The sequence below is a fragment of the Camarhynchus parvulus genome, chromosome 2 (genome assembly GCF_901933205.1).
Source record: "Camarhynchus parvulus chromosome 2, STF_HiC, whole genome shotgun sequence".
NCBI classification, from domain to species: Eukaryota; Metazoa; Chordata; class Aves; order Passeriformes; family Thraupidae; genus Camarhynchus; species Camarhynchus parvulus.
In genome coordinates, this window is record NC_044572.1 from 126,692,214 (window position 1) to 126,711,434 (window position 19,221).

The window sequence follows — 19,221 nt, forward strand, 5'->3', positions numbered from 1 at the left end:
TAAGCCTCTTTTAGCAACACAAAGGCTGTTACAGCTGGGATGATTAAGGTGACTTGTCAGCTGTGTAGTCATTGCATCCCTGTGAGTCACTGCTGAATGCAAAGGACTAGAGGGTTGTTTTTTCAGATGAGTTCTTAGTCAGGAAAAAAAAACCTCTTTATTCTCTCCTTCAGTCCTGGCACAGGCAGAGAGTAAGTGATGATTCTGAAGTTATCACTTAGCCTGGAGCTAAGCAAACTGGGCAATTATTTAGTGAAGCAAAATGTGGGCTAGTAAAAGAGCTGAGCCCACTGCCCATGTCAGAGCCTGGAGCGCCAAGCTGGCTGCTGCCTGTGGGAGCCCAGAGGGTGCACAGTCCACGTGGATCTGGGACTGAAGAGCAGCAGTGCCCTCAGGGCAGCAGGAAGTTTGTATCCCCAGGGACAGAAGCTTCAGAAGCTTTGTTCCACTTCTGGGACTCCCACTTCCTCTCTCCCTTTTCTGTGACCAGAGGCCAACGCCTGAGCTGCTTACAGCACTGCGTCCTACTGGAAGCACTTTTGCCTCTACTGGTAAGAAACCTTGAACAAACCTGAACAAAAGGTGTTGTTTGCTGTTGCAAAGGAGGTGTGAGGCAGAAAATCCTTAAAATGGAAGTGCACACATAAGACTCCTCTGCAAAACACCCTCAGTAGCGTTGGAGCAGTTAACCTCCTTTTGCTGACTTGAAGTGAGATGGTACAGAGGCTTTCTTGTTGCAAAGACCTTACAGCTTTTTGGCTGAGGCTGTCCATGGATTCCTATTCAGTTACCCTTGCAGTTAATTCCTTTCACTCACCAATTATATGCTTCTACTTAACAATAGGCGATACTAGCTTCAAACTTTCATCCCTAAAACCAAATTTAGCAAAAAGACGTGCAAATGAGACTAAAAAGATAGTTAGTTCAAGCTTTTGAGATAAATCCTTATATCTGAGAATGAGGAGAGATCTGAAGAAGAAAGTGTTATCCTTCTCCAGCTGCAATTCATGGCAATGGTTTTCCTAAATTAAGTTAGTTCATAAAGTCTTTCATATAATATTGGATTCTTCAACAAAATAACTGCTTTATATTTCAGACTCCATGCTCGGTAAGATATTGCCTTTTCTTGTGGTCCATGGAAAATACATAGATCTTCTGCTGGTTCCCCTGCCTAGAGGTGCCTTTTGTACCCTAGAACAGTGTGTGTCTGGTCAGTGGATGGATCCATGGACAGTGGAATAGCTTTAACCTTCTCTCCTCCCTGGCTGCCCCCAGTCCACAGCTAACTGTAGTGGGCAGAACAAAAGCACAGCTGCTTTGCAATTCTGCATTTTGGACCTCTTCCAGAGGTACCACAAATAAGCCCTTTGCCATGGTTCATTCAAGTGAATTTGCTTATTTTTTCTGTCACTGACCAATAGATATGATCAACTTTTCAGTGATCAGGACTGCTCAGTGTATTAGTCCTTTAAAAATAGCTCATATCTTTTAGGTAGAGAACACTTTAGACACGGACAGGTAGAAGGACTGCATCTAGTAGTCAGAAAGAAAATTGAGGATTATCATTCTGATGTGATGTGAATGCATTTGCCTCACCCTATGCTTTGGTTGCTTATCATGAGTGGAGGGCTGGTGCCTGGATGTGAGTCATCGAGCAAATATTGTTAATAACATGTTCAGCATTGCCAGATTATGGGCTAGGCAGAAGCATCCTTGGCATATGTATACACTGAAATGAGGAACATGTGCTGCTGTAAACCTGAGTACAGAGTTACAGAAACAGCCCTCTGGTGTGCACCTCACTCCTGTACTCTTAAATACTTGCCAAACTTCTTTAAGTATTTCTGTAACATCTTGCAGGGAGTTTAGAATTGTTTGTATGCAGCAAAAGAATTCTGAGGTTTATTCACAACTGCTTTTGAAGCATCATGTCATTATTTAAGAGAGAATGAAATAATGACTGACAAAATTACAGCTTCCCTGCCTAGAACAGCATCCCCTTCAAACAGGATGCTAAGAACAATGAAGTCTCCAAGGGTATTTATAACAGAAGGAAATACTGAGTATGCTAGACAGAAATCCATGTTCTCTATGTCTTTTCTGTGCTTTTTCACAGGCTTGCTGCACAAAATGCTTTGAATAATATTTTCTGGTTATTCATTTGTCCAGTTCTAACTGAAAATGAATTCAGCACCTGAATACTTTTCCATTTTCACTGGTAGTCCATTTGCAGCTGTGCCACTGCTGTCAAAAGGACAAGCAGCATGTTGGAAATAGGGATGCTGAAAGCCTCTGAGTCACTCCCCTTGTCACTAACAGGGGGCTGAGGATGTTGCAAAGGAACACGGATGAGAAGGGATTTAAATATAAAATTTGAAAAGAGAGCACGAATTTGACTGGTTAAAAATGTGAAAGGCTGTTTTAAACACAGTTATCAAGCTGTGCATTAAGAAATGCAGAAGTGTCTTTTACATTAAATCATTAGGGCAGATGATGTGAAGGAGCAGAAAATGCAGAGATAATGAAAAAAGAGTAGGCATTATAACAGCAAACTCCTGTCCTTTGATCTCATCATATCCTGTCAAGGCTCTTTGGCTCAGGAAATTTTCCAGCTTTCAGGGTTTCAGTTTGCATTTAAGAGGTGAACATCTGGACTGTTCCAAAATGGACTGCTGAACTGCAGAAGAGTTGGCCAGACACATTTGATCATAGAAACCATAGTGATCTGTGGTAAGCAGCCATAAGGGGTTGCAGGCACTTTTCCCCATCACATGGTTTGTTTACCTAAGAGTTGAGTTTCACAGCTTCAGCGCCAGTTCTTGCAGACTGTGAATTCCTTTACCTGCCACCAAGGTCATTGGAGAAATCAGGTGCAAGTCTCATTTGCAGCCATCTCACTTGGCCTGTTCAAATGCAGATAAGAATCACCTTCAATTAATAAATATTGTGTGAAAATCTCATTTACATTATCAATTAAAAGTGTTCAGAAGTTTTTATAGCCCTGAGTATGCAAGTTTGTGATAATCCAGGATCCTGCAATTTCTATCAGTTTCTCTCCCTTGTGAAATAAAAGCTAGATGTATGGAAGTTAGCAGTGGAGAAAGTGATTTTAAGATAGTACTGTGTCATCATTTTGTTAAAAGGTCAATTAAAAATTCCATTAAAAAGATAAGTGAAAAAATACTAAGTGCAATCAGCCGTTCAATATTCACCCCTCAGTAAGATTCAAAGAGGACATTCATGCTTTTAAGTTTTTTTAATAATCTGTATCTTTTCCTCCTTGGAAGAAAAGCAATGTGCTAACTTTCAGCAATGAGCTGTAGGTCAAATGTGTTTTTCTTTTAACTATTAAAGCCTTGCTTATGAGAGAAAATATCTCTTCAATGTTGATCAAGATGAAATCTGCTTCAAGCAAACAGGTTTGAATTGAATAGAATACTTGCCTGCATTTATGTATTTATATAATGATGGCATGGGAGTATGGCAATATATCTATATTTTTCACATTATTAATTTTGCCAAAGCTGGTAGTGGTGAAATGGTCTGGCATGGCCTGAAAGTCTTAGGAATTATGTGTGCTCATGAGCTATGTCTGGTTTTATCCTCCTTCTGCAAGGCTCTCCCATAGAACACTATTGAGCATCAAGGATTGGAAACAGGAGAAAGTTATTGGGTTTTTTCTTCTTTAGCATGGAAGGCCAAGATCTCTGAGCCTTGCTGTCCAGCATGACAGCCACAGAAGGGGAGTACAGGCAGAAAGGTGGAGAAAAAAGCCCAAACCAAAAATTTCTGGTGTTTAGATGGATTTCTGCCAGAAATGGGGCCAAATGTGTAAGGCCTGAGGAGCAGCGACTGCAGCATGATGCACAAAGGCTGAAAATGAGAGTGAGTTTGCAGTGAATAGGAAGGTGCCAGTGGGAATGGGCTCAGGAATGGAGGCTGAACCTGCAGCCAGCTTCAGAAAGGCTGCAGCCTTCTGAATTAAGGCAGCAGAGCAAGGCCAGCAAGAGCCAGGCACTTGCATCTTCTGCTGCAGCCCAAGCAGGGGCTTCACATGCCAGTCAGGCTAATATTTGAGTTGCACTATTTACCAATACAACAAAAAAAAACCATTACTAACCTCACTAACCTTCTATACTCTTATCTTTCCAGCAATCTTGACACAGAAAAACTCTGTGGTAAGTTCTTTTTTGGGAAAGAACATAATCTATGCCTGCAGCAGCCCTGTGCAAATAAACATGCCATGTGATTATTTTTTTCTGTTTAATCTTTGTAGCTCAAACAGAAAATAATTTCCACTCAGAGAACTCCTGGGAAAATGCAGATGGCTTATAATCCTTTCAGGCTCTGTCATCCCCTATGTGCAGAATTTGCTTTGAAAATATTTTTCCTAATCAGTATTTCACACTCTCTGAGACTCAAGATCTGTTCTGATGTAAAGATAGATAGATAGATACACAGATTACTTGTATTTTATTTCCCCTTAGTGTGAGATATCTTTTCTAGTTAGTTCCTCACTTTAACACTTGTCATATACCCCCACTAAAAGAAAATTCACTCATATACCCCTACTAAAAGAAAATTCATAACTTTCCTCCTACTTGAGTCAGGGAGAACAGCAAGTTTGACAAGTTCTATCGTCCTTTGTCACAATAAAACTCCTGCAAGGCCTAGATTTTGGCCCAATTACCTGTTTCTGTACCTCATTCTGAGCTGTGAGTCATTTCTCCAACACCCTGTTTGCTCTCCAGCTTATCTAACAGCGCCTGATTTAGGAGTGCTTCTTGCAGCAGAAAACAATTTACAAATGTTTTTGCAGGTTCTCCCAGAAAATGTCAGAAAAACCAATCCTACTTGCCAACACCAGACAATTTCTGAGGGAAACATGGCAGCCTGATAAATTTTCCAATGGTCAGCAATGTTGAAGAGCTTTAAGAGATGAACACATTGTCAAGTTGAATACCAGCTTGTTTACTCACCCACAGGTGACGTGGCCAAGAACCCCCTAAAAACCACCTCACCCTGTGGCTTACAAACATGTGACAAGAGGCTTATCTGAAGTGAACTGGGCTGTGACAACTTCTGCTGGTTGAGCATCTGGCCAAAATTGTATAAACCTGGCTGAGGAAGAGAGGTGGTTTTGTTCCACATGGGATTCACTGCAGCTGATGTCACACAGGCTTGCTGGCCTGGGGGGTGTCAGTCCAGCACTGACACCGTTTATTGTCTGTTTTGATTAAATACAGGCTGCTTAAAATGCCTTTAAAATTCTTCAGATGTTGCCACTAGGGTGTTTCTCATTTGTAAATCTGGTACTGAATTTACTCAATCCATATTTAAGCTTGTGATTATATGGCTCTTTCTGAGCTATATGAGTTCATCTCAGAAATGAAGCTAAAAAACATCCAGGGTACTAATTAATAATACATTTTAATTCTAAATAATTTCATTCAAACTCTGAGCAATATGAGGTCACATCACAGTGTTCCTGGTAACTTATGTTTTCATTATTCCCCTGAGAAGCTCATGCTGACCTCTTCAAAGCCCTGAAGCATTGCTATTTATTATTTCAAAAAGCTCCTATCTAATCTTGTTCTTCCTGTCTGCCACTTAGGTGTTGATTTTTGTGCTCTTCCAGGTGATCTGACGTCTAAATGCCTTGTCTAACACAGTCTCTAAGCTTTAACATAATTTTATTTATTTATTTTTCATACTACTTCTTTCTCATGCTTCCCTCTATTGTATTTCACCACATCAACCAAATGGGAACTCGGGTCATCATTTCTCAGGTTTGCTTCCTCCTTTTGCTGTAATCCCTCTGATTTTACATCACCTCTTTCTGTTAAGAAGTCCTTTGCTTTGAGAAGCTACAGAGGGACATCCCGCAACTTGTTATTTCCATGATTTTCATTAAAATTAATTTTGCATGCATCGTATTTGTTTGAAAATGTCACAGCACCTGGGACTAGAAGCTTATCTGGCCAACTCATGGTCTCTTCATTTCTCAGAGAAACAGCTGCTCTCAACCAACACTGCCTCACAACAGCCCCCACTTGATATTATCTCCTCTAAGAGCTCTACCAGAATTACTCATTTTCATATCAATATAATCAAATTCACCACATACATATGAAAACTTCATTTGCTGCTAGCAGTTGTAGACTATTAGACTGAAATTTCACTTTACAAAGAAGATGTAGATATTTTGAAAGTAAGTTTGTTTCTTCTGTAAAATGATATTTACATTTTTTGTGAATTTGACAGATCACTTATTTCAATAAAATATTTTGAAATACTGATCTTGGTATTTTAAAAATGCCAGGAATGATTTTGCAGAGAAAGAATACAAAATTTAAAAAGAAAATTATCCTTTTCGTTGTAACTCCTTTTCATTTTGCATTTAGACATTCAATAATGCTGTAACTTAATTCAGACTTGATAAAGCTGATATTTAATGAGACACTGATTTTTGAGGACATTTGTAGGTGATGTGGGGTTTTTTCTTTTTTAGATTATTTTTCAAAGCACCTAGGAAAGTATGAAAATGTTCTATCTGTCTTGGAAGACTTAAACATAACCATACTGAAGCCAATGGACAAAACAAAGAAAGTAAGTAAAGATTGTGAAATTTTCCTTACATTGTATATTTTGTTTGTTTGGAGTATTTCTTGTCATTTTCTTAGCAGAATTTACTAATTCATATTTAAGTTCTTCCAAATATGCATGTTTGTAGCAAAATCCAGTCAGAAAAGGCTCGTCAGAATGGTTGTATACGAAATCTTTAAAGTCCTGTCTGCAAACTATTGCAGTTTGGATATAGCCAAAATCTTTGTGAATGGTCTGAAGAATGTTCTTTGCATTGTTGTGTGAAGAGGGTTCTATGTCCCCTGCCAGATGGGGGTAAGTATCAACACCAACATTTGGAAATAGACCAAATTTGAAAAAATAACCTGGGGATGGGTTGAGGGAAACTTCCTGGCCAAGAACAAGATTTAATTTCCATTTGAGGCCCTTTAAACAAAAGCAGTGGTCGCAGAGCCTGCCAAGAGGAGGTGTTAGGGCTGTTGCCCACCAGCACAGCAAGGGGACCTTTACCCTGGAGGGAGATGTTTCTCAGGGGAAGAAGTTTGGTTTATCCTCCTGCACATCTCACCAAGGGTGTGTCAGGGCAGCCGGATATGCCAGGCAGCCAATCCGCCTGGCAGTCAGTTCATTGCGGCTGTACCTGCTCCTGTGTTCAGACCACATCCTAGCTGTGTGGCTGGCCAAAAGTGCATCAGTACATCAGGTGATTTGCTCCTCTTCGCTGGCTGAACAGTTAAATGTCCTGTGCAAGGTGGAACAGCTTCAAAAGGTGAGGGAAGTGAACCCAGATCCTCCAAACCACAGATCCACACCAGGCTAGTCATCAAAACCAGAAATTTCACCCAAAGTTATTCAGTGAGATCCCCTGGAGTCAAAAAACCCTGGTTTTTTTTTTTTTTTTTTCAGTCAATCAGTGGAGAGATCAATGTGGAGAAAGCTGTGTTTCTTTAGTGAAGCTGTTATCTTTGGTATTCGGGTGTTTGCAGGAGTAAAGCACTCATACATTTTACATAACCTGCCAAAATAAAAACCCAAAAGTGTACCTTATTTATTTAGGGCTTGAGCCAGGAAGCTGAATGTCTGTTCATGCATGCTGTGCATCTTCCACTTGTAATGAACGGGCACTGACTCACTGTCTTGTTGAGCTGGATATTAAAAAGCAACAGATTGGTTCATTTTAGCTATGCATATTTTTTAAAAAATAGCCATGTGTATCAAGTACTGCTGCTGAAGGGCAGGATGTCATCTCATAGCAACTGGAAGTAAATAAAAGACTACATTTAATAATTACTTCAGAAAGTTAATTAGGAGGAGAAGAAGTCCCAGCAGAGTAATGAGAGTATAAAAAATATGTACTGGCCTGACTAGAAATATGGATAAGAAAATCTGGAATATTAATAAGTGCTGCATATGTCTACTTGAAGAACCCATCTAAAATATAACCAAACCACAGTTTCTTTGAATTTTATTTTCTTACCTGAGGATTCAAGCCTGACAGGTTTTCTGTCTTTCAGGAATACTTCAGCTGACTATTTGTTAGAGGTGGCAGAAATAGAGCAAGGCTAAAACTGGAAAAGCACTTGTAATTCCATTTAGTAGAAACTCTGTGTGAACAGAGTCAAACAAAAAAGGTGTTCTCAAATATTCTAAAATAGAGCTTTCTGCCAAGGATCTGCTCAGACACAACATCTTTGTATGGAAATTAAATTTTCAATTCAAAGTTTGGATTGTTTTCAACAGGAACTCAGTTCTCAGGAAACAGATAGGTTATGTGACCTCATTACCTGATGAATCATTGCAGTGCAAATATTAAAATTTCTGTCTTAAATAGTTCAAGTTTTACTTAAGTTAGTGGTATAAAATCTGGACTTCAGACATCTAAAATCAGAGCTGGATGTGCAGCAAAAGTTAGTTAGCACATTGAGATAGCATAATAAATGATGCTCATCACTAGTGACACACAAGATGTGAGACAGCTCATAGCTCGAGCTGACTCCCTGCTCAAGCAAACAGGTGCTCAGAAATGGTTGGTGTGGTTTTAAATGGCCATGGACATGCATCCCAGGCAAGACTTGGGTTTTCTCTCCTAGTGCAGCATAAAACTTTGTCACCAGTCTGCCACTGCAGCCACTGAGTCCCTTGAACAGTCACTGAGTACTAGCAGCATTTATTACTATTACTCTCTTCTAAGTGATGTGCTAGTTGGAAAATTCATATGTAGAAAAGAATTCTGGAATTGAAGACCTGCACTGTGGGACCCACCTGCACGCAGTGTATCTACAGTGGCTGAGTCAGTTTTCAATGACCCAGACCAGCATGATTTCTGTGTACTTTATTGCCCTCTGTAGTTTGAAAGAGCTGTCAGCACAGCTTTTTTGAACTGAGTTTTCTCCAGCCTTCCAGGCCTCTGCTATCTGAAAGTGAAACCATCATCATCTGTGGCAGAAAACATTCGAGTGTGTTAGCAGGTTCAAGAAGCTTTGACTTTCTTTCACTGTTCTGGGGCCAGATCCCTCCTGCCAAACTAAACTAAACTGCACCTGGGAAGCTCTCAGGAGTGTAGGAACTGTTCATGCTCCATTGTTTGATGGGAGGTCCAAAGCTAAAAATGCAGAGAGTTTGATTTCTCCAGGAACATCTTTCAACGGGGAAAAGACTGAGTTGCATTTGGAAGCAATATACTTCAATACAAACCCCATCAAACCAGAAGATGACTTTCTGTTTCAGTACTGTTTCCTTGTGCTATATCCTTACAGCAGGAAGGAAAGTGATGACCTCTGAGTGCCACTACTCCTGTAAATACTGAGGTACAGCTCTTCTTTTGGAGACAAAAACATAGCAGGCTTGCATGGGAAGGAATGGCAGACAACACGGGAAAAGAGGGATGGAACATTGCAAATTTTCCTTTTTTCAGACTCTGCAAAAGTCTGATTCTTTGCTTTGAAGGGACTTTCTTCCCTCCTTTCTCTGTTCCTGTGCAGGTCTTTTATGAGAGACACCTAATGATCTATCTGTGATAGCAAGGGACCAGACTAGCAAAATGTATTTGAGCAGTAGTGATCAAAACTGATTTATTTAAGACTGGTTTTAATGCAGTACTTACATACACAAAACATAAACATTAACTTTAAGATGAAAACAAGACAATTCTTCAGTGGAGCTACAAAGTTCTCAAATAGGCTTCCAAGTGTTTTGTGGGGGAAAAAACCCTAACTGCTTTTTACATGTTGCTTGTAAAAACATGGGGGGGTGGTGTGCAATAGCAAGGATTCAATGACAAACTCAAACCTAACAGCAGGTCTAATTATCTGCTTCTATGAAATCATTAATTTTTCTGCTTTGCTCAAAAAAACCCAAGCTAAGCAAAGTCAGTGCAGCCTTATCATTACTTGAAAATTTCTTGATTAGTCTAAAAATAGGAGCCAGTAAAGTAAAAGAGAAGATTATAGGAGCTGAGAGAGTAACACAGGGCTTGAAATTTAGTTACTGATAGTGCATTTATGGCAATTATGTAAATCATTTCAATCTTGAGGGTTGATACCCATTATAAACCAGAATGCCTAGATGTTTTTCACTTGCATATTTGACTAATAGTAACAGTAGCATTTATGTAAATTTTATCTCAAAACATAATTATCTGGGAAGAAAGTTAGATAAGCCTTTGTTGACAGTGGTGTTCCACAACTAACATTATATTTGAGCAAAAAATGAAGTTTGAAATTGCCTTTTTGTTTTCACAAAAACTGTGTTAAATTGGCTGGCACCCATTTTTCCATGAGGTTAGAATTTATTAACATTTTTCACAGAATATAGTCTTGTTCTCTTTGAAATTATACTTTTTACAATGCACCTTTCACAGAATTAATGCAATGAAAAGCTGCTGCACAAGAAAAACAGGTATTGCTGTTTATCCCGTGTATTAATTTTCATGCACTGAAAAGAGTTCATTTGCTCCTTTAGATTTATCAATTTTTTTATGTCAATCAAAACTCGTGGCATCATTAAGGTTTAGAATCATTCAAGTTGGAAAAAATCCTTAAATTCCTCAAGTCCAACCATTAACCTCCTGACACTGCCAAATCCACCACTCAACCATGTCCCCAAGTGCCACATCTGCACATCTTTTAAATACCTCCGAGGATGATGACTCCACCACTTCCCTGAGAAGCCTGTTTCAGCCAGTAACTGAACTGGCTGTCTCTCAACTGAAGAGAGAAATGCTGATGATAATGCTAAATACATCCCCAGGTCCACTGTGATACAAGGCAGAGAGGACCCTACAGATAAATGCTATTTTTATCTGGGAACATTATTAAATTATGTTTTGGACTTTTTATTTTGCTTGTTTTTAAGATTGTGACTGTTAGTGCAAGTCAAATCAAACTAAGATAAATGCAAAATGCAAGCAATTCTGAGGAGTCATGCAAGGATATTCCAGACATTCTTGCCTTTCCTCTTCTAGCTCCTTATCAGACTAATGAAAACTCTTGGGAACTTCTTTGATCTTTTTTTTGTGGAAGTTTTATACCTACTGGGTCAGAAAGATACAATACTCAAACTTTTGCCAGCAGCAGAGAAGATGTGTTTAGTCAAAAATAAAGATAAAATAAAACAAAAACCCCCTTAATTTAACAGTCATGAGTCTAAATAGAAATCATTTCACAGCAGAAAAATAAACATTTAACTACCCATTTTCCTCTTGATACCTATCAAAACCACCAGAGGCTTTGATGTTTTATGTGTAGCAGTGCAACCTTCTCCCTGGAGCAAGGGTGTTACCCATTTCCCTGCTACTTGCTAATATCAAACACAGCCAAAACAGTTTCTCTAAGCTACCTGATGCACCTAATAGCACTTCAATAGGAGTTGCTTTTCATCCATGCATGGATTTTGTACACCCTATTATTGCAACAACAGTGCATTACTCCTTCAGCAATCCCAGCAGAGGAGGGTGATAGAGTGTTCTGAGAGGTGCTATTACAAATGTGTGACAATCTTCTTTCTAATCAGCCATGGCTGCCTATTTTATTTCGTTGCTGCTATGTCAGCACTGCAGATGGTTAGTAGAAATTGTCACTGTTCCAAAGAATTTAAACACATAATTTATGCTAAATATAATATTTGGATAAACTTGTAAAACTTGTGCCATATTCAAATTTGAATCTAATAATTGGGCACATCCTGCCTTTGATCACTTTTACAGTGAGGATGCTGTAAAAGTTACATCTGTGTGATATCAATACATTGTGCATCTCTCAATATGGCTTCTAGTGAAATTATGAATTTATTCTGATGCTGTTTTGATTTCTTCCTACAGTCTGAAGAATTAGATCTTAGTGATTTCATTTTAGTGAAGTTATTCTGACTAATTTTATATCCTCAATTTAAAGTTGTAACCCAGGGCATTGTCCCTCTAATTTGGGATCTAAACATAGCAGGGCAGGAGACATTCCATGATAAAGGGAAATTTAAATAGATTAATTCTTACTGAGTTCTACTCAGTGATAACTGCTTTTCAGATGACTTGAGGGTATTTTCTGTAAAGATGAGCATAATGGAAATTATGTTTAATACGACATATAGATAGGAAACAGAAAATTGCTAAGTAATATATTAGTAAGAAATGTCCCACTCCTTCTCCATCTCAAGGAACTGCTCTTCTGATAAATGGAGCAGCAGGGAAGAGGGGTGTGGCTGGCACCAAAGACTGAGAGGATGAAGAGCTGCTGAACCTTGGTAACTCTGAGATGGGGACTGCACTAGGAGATTCCTAAACCCTGCCTCCTCTGCCTTTGTAAAACGAGAACCTCTTCTGCACTTTTCAATATGGCCTTTAGACACTTTTAAAGACCACAGTCACATTTTCCACACTAAAATCACTAATTATGTGCATTTTCAGTTTCATTAAACAAATCTTTGCTGCTTGCAAAGGTCACAGTTGCCTCTTGATGAGGAAAATGTGGAAAATTACCCTCATTCATTCACACTCAGTAAAACTAACAAGCAGAACAATATGTTAACACAGACTTATTTCATCTGGACTGCCCAGACTGTGGTTCAGTGTAATGTGTATGCTAATGAACAGTAACTTACAGCTAATGAAATTCAAGAAATGGGACATTTTCCTGGTTTATGTTCAGACACCATCCATGGTGTCCCGTTACTGATTGGTGGCACGATGCACTGGTAGCACAAATGCTGGGCATGCCAGTTGAACTGATTTTACCTTAAGATAAACTTAATAAATTGATACAAAAATGTTGTACCAGTGTGCCTGTAGTAAAACACAAAATAAGGTAATTTTCAAAGGAAATGGAGTGGTGAAATGATACCAAAGCATGGCTACTAATTCCTCAGTGCTGAGAGCTGGGCTTGAGGTTTAAATTGAATTGTAATGGACAATCTTTTTCCCTCCATGACTTAAATTACAATTATTCCAATCATTTATATATCCTGAATACCTTCTTCTGTGATCTTTCAAGAATTTTAGAAAGACAGGTAGTAGCTATTTTTCACTAGGCAGGAGTTGAAGCTGCCCAACATTGCTGTGAGTTCAGAATTCTCAGAATTTCTTGACTCATGAATTCTTCAAAGAAAACAGTAAATAATTTGTAATTATTTGCTCAACTATGTGCATTAAGAGAGTTAAGTAATTCCACATAGAATAGTTGTAAGCACTAATACTTGGGTAAGGAGAGGGTCTTTGATAATTCTAAAGATTATCAAAGATGATGTTAGCATCCTGCCTACCTTTCCCATCTTCAAAAATAGCTCTGTAAATCTCATAAGGTAACTCTAAGACATAGCTAAATATCACAAGGACCTTTTTCATAGGGAAGCCTTAAATATAGAAGTTATGGGACAGGAATATAAAGAAAAAAAGAATAAATCCTATAGCAGAAACAGGCAATCCCCCAGCCGGGGAATAATGTGCTCTGACTCCATGAATCAGAAGGCTGAACAATTGCTTTATTAGCTATACTATATTACAGTAATACTATACTTAATTACATACTAAAGAGATACTAGACTAAAAAGATATTAAAGAAAAGCCTGTGACTGTCTGTAGACAGCCAGGACACAGTTTTGACCCAATTGGCCAGGGAATCAAAACAACCTTCACTGGTGTCCAATAACCAAATCACTTTGGGTAAACAATCTCCATAACACATTCCACACGTGCAAAACAACAGGAGCAGTGAATATAGATAAGAATTGTTTTCTCTTCTTCTCTGAGCTTCTCACTAACTTCCCTAGGAAAAATCCTTGGGAAACATGTGCCTGCTGCTCTCTGTGAAGAGAGCTGGAGCCACAAAATCCCAGTGCAATGCACAAACTTGGAGTAGTTCTAATGAAAAAAAAACTTACTAACTTTAAGATGCCGGAAATCTTTTCTAGGTATTTTTTTTTTTCTCAATGATTTAGAAAGCAGAAACTTCAGACAGCAGCAAGTATTACATAACTAATGTTTATATGATCCCCATATCTGTGAGAGCCCACCTGAACAGTTTTCAAAATGAAACAATACTGATGTACATTTAGGTTGTAATTCAGCATGCCTGTATCAGACTTACCATGAGTATCATCAGGAAGCAATATTGACATATTTGCAACATTTACTTTCTGAATGCCCAGAATTTTAAAACACAATTCAAAAACTTATGAGAAATAGTCAGTTCTGGGGTGATTTCTTCACTTATTTCCAAGAGCAATGGCAAAAGCTGAAAAACAAATGAAAGTATACTTTGGATTTCCACTGAAAGGTTTCAATTATCTGTCCATGCTGCAGAGATTCACACATGTTGTTCTAATATGCCAGAAAATCAAAATTTTTGGAAATTAAATGATCTCCAGTTCACTGAAGTTTTAAATCAATTACAATGGAGACCGTTTAGAAGAAGAATGAAATAGCAGCTTTCTTTTGCACAAAAAGATTAATCATAGAAAGGTTGCCATAAACATTATTATAGACTGGTGTGAGTCCTTCAGGTAGACTGACAATCTCTCATGAGCATCTATTTTAAAACTGTATAAATGAAAAATTATTTGTTGGAAAGTGACTCACAGCTGATTAGTCTGAAGACAGAATAAGTTAATGTAGAAGACCGTGAAGCTTCTGGCTACATAAGTAACTTCTGATAATTCATGGGTGGTTTAACACCTGAGATTTCTGTAGCAGAAGTCTTCCAACAAGAACTAATTTAACAACAGATATTGTGAAAAGATTGCTCTCATTTAAGAGCAAAATGCTTTTAAAGCTATTATCTGACAATCTTTCATTTCACATTCGAATTTCTAAACATCTTCTATTTGTGTTCTGATTGCAAACACATACATGGAAAAATTCTAAGAGAAATCTAAAAATCAGAAAGGCATTTCAGCTGTAATTCACATTGGAAAGAACATGGAATACCTTAAGAATATCAAAAATACTCAAATGGGTTCTCAGATAGTGTAGGAGGCAACACCACTGAAGTGACAGGTCTTCTTTAAAGTTTGGAGGTGGGGGACCACCATCTCTCTTCAGATGTGGTGACTAAAGAAATTTCTCGTTGAAGGCTCCTCATATTTTATGAAAAAGTTTTAAATGGAATTGCCCAAAGGTTTTCAAGATCAGCTGAGTGAGGAGCCAACAAATTCATTCAGAGCATAAGACATGTAAATCTATTTTCTATCTCTGTTCCCGATGTGACCTCAACACAGTAAGTAGAGGCTCTAGGGGTCACTTCTATCCTCTCTGTTACATTTATTAATGAGAAAAAAAATAAAGAGGGTGTTCATATTATTGTAAAGGTGGCCCCCTCACAAAGCATTACCTACATATTACTGCAGAACTACCAAATCACAGAATCACATAGTGGGCATGGTTGGAAGGGAACAGTGTTTTTTTGCAGATTTGGGCTTGCCAGAAACACCAAATTTGACCCCAGCCATGGAAATATGATTTATTGGGCCAGGGAGACAACAGGCATAAAAATTGATTTCTGAAGTTATCTGCACAAAAAAAAAAAAGCATAAATATTTTTGATACATATAATAAATTTGAAACGTCATTATTCTCAGAACCACTACAAATTGCTAAGCATAGGTGCAAACTTTTATAATAACCAAACTCTAGTTTAAATTACATTTAGATACATTTTTTGAAATTGCGAAATATACAGATATATTGTTTCAAAAATAATTAAACAAATTAAAGGAACAAAAATCAGTCAAAGAGTGTTAAATTCAGAAGGCAGCCTCTCTCACACAGCCCTTCAGCCAGCTGCTGGTGGGATTTTTCAGGGGAGTGTCTTAAGCATGTGCTCTGCTCAAAGACTATTCCCATAATCAATGTCTGAGACAGGCCAGTGGGCTTGAGAAACATCTTTTCACAGGAGTGGATCTGAATTAAAACTTTAAATTCAGTTCTGCTCTTGTCAGTCTTACTTTGGCTTTTCTACATTTCAGAAGTAATGTGGTGCTGCCATCAACTGGAGTTAAGGATTTAAAGAAATTGGTCTTTTTGAGTAAAAACTTTTGTGTCACTGTGTACTTGAGCCTCTCAGTCTGAGTGGGAGTTGTGCCTACACCTGGAAATTCAGAGGGCTTTTTGTCCATCAGCAAAGGTTGTTTGTGTGGTTTACATTTATAAACATGGAAACATCCAAGCCGCTTCCTTCCTGAATGAAGTCTGAACCTTCCTTCATGTATTTCTAACTTAGAAGGCAAAGCCTAACTTTTTGGTTTTGGTTTTTTTTTTTTCATTTAATCCTTAGGACTCTCAGGAGGCTTCCAGGTTGGAGGAGTTTGTGACTCGCTTTCTTTTGAAGGAGACCCTGAACCAGCTGCAGTCCCTGCAGAGCTCCCTGGAGTGTGCCATGGAAAGCACAGAGGAGCAGAGCTGGCAGGAGAGGTGAGCAAAGCCCTCTTCAGCTGCAGGGAAGGGGTCAGGAGTGAGGTCACAGCGAACCTCCACAACTGCTTTACATTTCACCTGGAAATCTGATATAGGGAATAACAGGAGAAATAGAGATACACTTTTTACTCCCTATGGGAACCCACTAATAGGAGTTTTCCTGAAATTGAATGCATCTGATGTGGGGCTGCCTGTAGGACAATAATATAGGTACCTGCTAGGTTCTGCTGACTTATTTTTAAATCCCTGGACAGTTTAATATCAAATGTAGAAACCAAACCACTGCAATATAAAGAGCTCTGAAATTACCAAGATGACTGATTGTTTGTTTTTTCCAGCTTTATAATTTATCTTTTTTTTTGATGCACAATGCAAAAATGGTAAAGGAAGAAAATAGCCAGGCTTTCACTTGTCACAGCTTCTTCCTAGAATATATGGCCATATTCTTGGTTAACTTCTAGCTCTATAAACTCTCAATCACCTGGGTAGCCTTCATCCCTCCAAGGGTTTTAGCTTGATCTCTGTAATGAGGGTTTGTAGAATCAAGGGTCAAAGTATTTTTGAAAAGTTACTTGGTTATATGGAAATTTTTCCTTAGTATGCTATTGTTAAAGATGATAGGGAAAGCAAAACACAAACTGTTGTATTTTATGGACAAAGAAGATCTTAAGACCTTTCTGTTGGAAATGTAATTTTTTTTCTGTTGGAAATGTAATTTTCTTGTTTGTTTTGCTGTTGGGTTTGAGATCCCCTGAAGTACAGGAGTAATACCTGGTTTTATGCCAGCATCTTGACTGTAGGAATCAATCAGGTTTTGAACGTCTGAGGGTGCACCGAGCATGCACAGTGTCTGTGCACCTCTATTCATGCCAGTTCCTCTGCAGTGATGCTACAAAACTCCTGTGAATGAAGAAACTGTGACTGATTACTTAGGTCAGGTCAGAATCACAGCATGCACAGATACTGACCTTGAAATTTGTCTCCCTCAAAGATTTAGGTTTATGCCAGCTTAACTCTCTTCTTTTTTCTTTTATTTTCTTTAATGACCTAATCAAAACTAATAAGTTATAGTGAAAATCCAGAAAGTAATTCAGTGTTCTCAATAGGTATTTCTTTTTATTTAATTCAAAAGGGAACATAGAAGCGCACTTTTTGAGAACAGAGAGAGAAGAGCTCTCCCACATATTTTTTCTTAAGAAGTCTCCTGTGTTTCTGTGCAGAAAAGATCCAACAAAAGCAGAGGTGCTCTCAGTTCAGTGGCCAGGAAAACGCTCAGCTCAAAGGCTTCAGAGGAACAACAGCCTGTCATCAAATAACACTTATTCTAGCACAGGTATGGTATTTCACATTTTAAACATATAGACACATACACAGAAAAATAAACACATATCTTCATCTCAAAAATTTAATTTAGACATGTAACTAAGATACTTCACTGACAGAAGACAATTTCAAACTGAAAACTGAGGAAAATTAATGCGTGTCCATAGATCTGAAATTATAAAAGATAAAAACTTAATTGTGGACCAAACTGTGTGTTTTGGATTGATTGAACATTTTTTTGGTCATTTGTATTGCTTGAAGATATGAATGAAAAGGTGAAGGTGTGACTTATATGCAACCAAGTTCTCTGCCATGACTCGCATCTCAGCTGAGGGGAATAAATAATAAACAGAAAGGGAAAATACAAAACCAGAAGGAAAAGAATATTTCATTTAAGATAACACAAAAGAAAAAAAAGTCTGCAGCAGCATTTCTGCTTTGGAAAATGATGGAGTACTTTGGTAAATGGGATTCTTTGGAAGCAGTGACGTTAAGCATGAGGCTGCAGTGAAGAAATCTCTGTGCTTAGTTACATGTCCCAGAATCAAGGCATGAAGATGACTGAAACAACAAACTATACAGTGGGTCTGTCTCACTTCTTGACCCTGAGCTGACTTCATCCTTTTAAACTCTCTGCTGAGGACCTTTCAGCCACTCACATTCATGACTCACTCCCTGCCACTCACCAAATGATGCTGTTCTTTGAGAGCAGTGATGCAGGATGATGTCTGGTCTCTGGTGATCTGGTGTTCCTATGAGGGAAGGTCACAGAGCCTTGTGGCTGCACTCCTGATTCAGAAGGAGCCCAAACAAATGCAAGCTCTACCAAATCCACTTACTGTATTGGTGTAATCTTAAAGAGCTAACATTTTCCTCCACAGCTCTACTAATAGCTGACAGCTGTCTTGAACTCTTGGTGCTGTGACCACTACTCTGGGGAGCCTGATCCAGGGCCCAGCCACCCTCTGGGTGAAGAACCTTTTCCTGATATCCAGCTTAATTCTCCCTTGACACAGCTGGATGCCATTCTCTGTCACTTGTCACTCTCACCAGAGAGAAGAGATGGGTACCTGTCTCTCCTCTTCCCCTCACGAGGAAGTTGCAGACTGTGATGAGGTCTCCCCTCAGTCTCCTCTTCTCCAGACTGAACGAGCCAAGGGACCTCAGCTGCTCCTTTTATGGCTTCCCCTCAAGACCCTTCACCACCTTCATAGCCCAGAAGCTTGTGGCTGTCTAGAACAGGATTGTCTAGCTCCAACCTTGCTATATGACATCAGAATGGGTTGGATGGGGCACTGAGCAATCTGATCTAGTGGAAGGTTCCCTGCCTGTGGCAGGGGAGTTGAAATTTGACGATCTTTGTAGTCCCTTTCAACACAAACCATTCTATGATTCTATGCAGGTCACTACACAGA

General features: G+C 38.8%; 1 protein-coding gene across 1 annotated transcript in view; it reads left to right on the forward strand.

Annotated features, from left to right (window-relative positions):
• Positions 1–19,221, forward strand: part of NECAB1 (N-terminal EF-hand calcium binding protein 1) — a 52,629-nt gene that overhangs the window by 21,676 nt on the left and 11,732 nt on the right. The window contains 4 exon segments of the mRNA XM_030964475.1: positions 4,153–4,178; positions 6,512–6,609; positions 16,344–16,480; positions 17,704–17,816. Coding sequence (XP_030820335.1) covers positions 4,153–4,178; positions 6,512–6,609; positions 16,344–16,480; positions 17,704–17,816 — 374 coding nt within the window.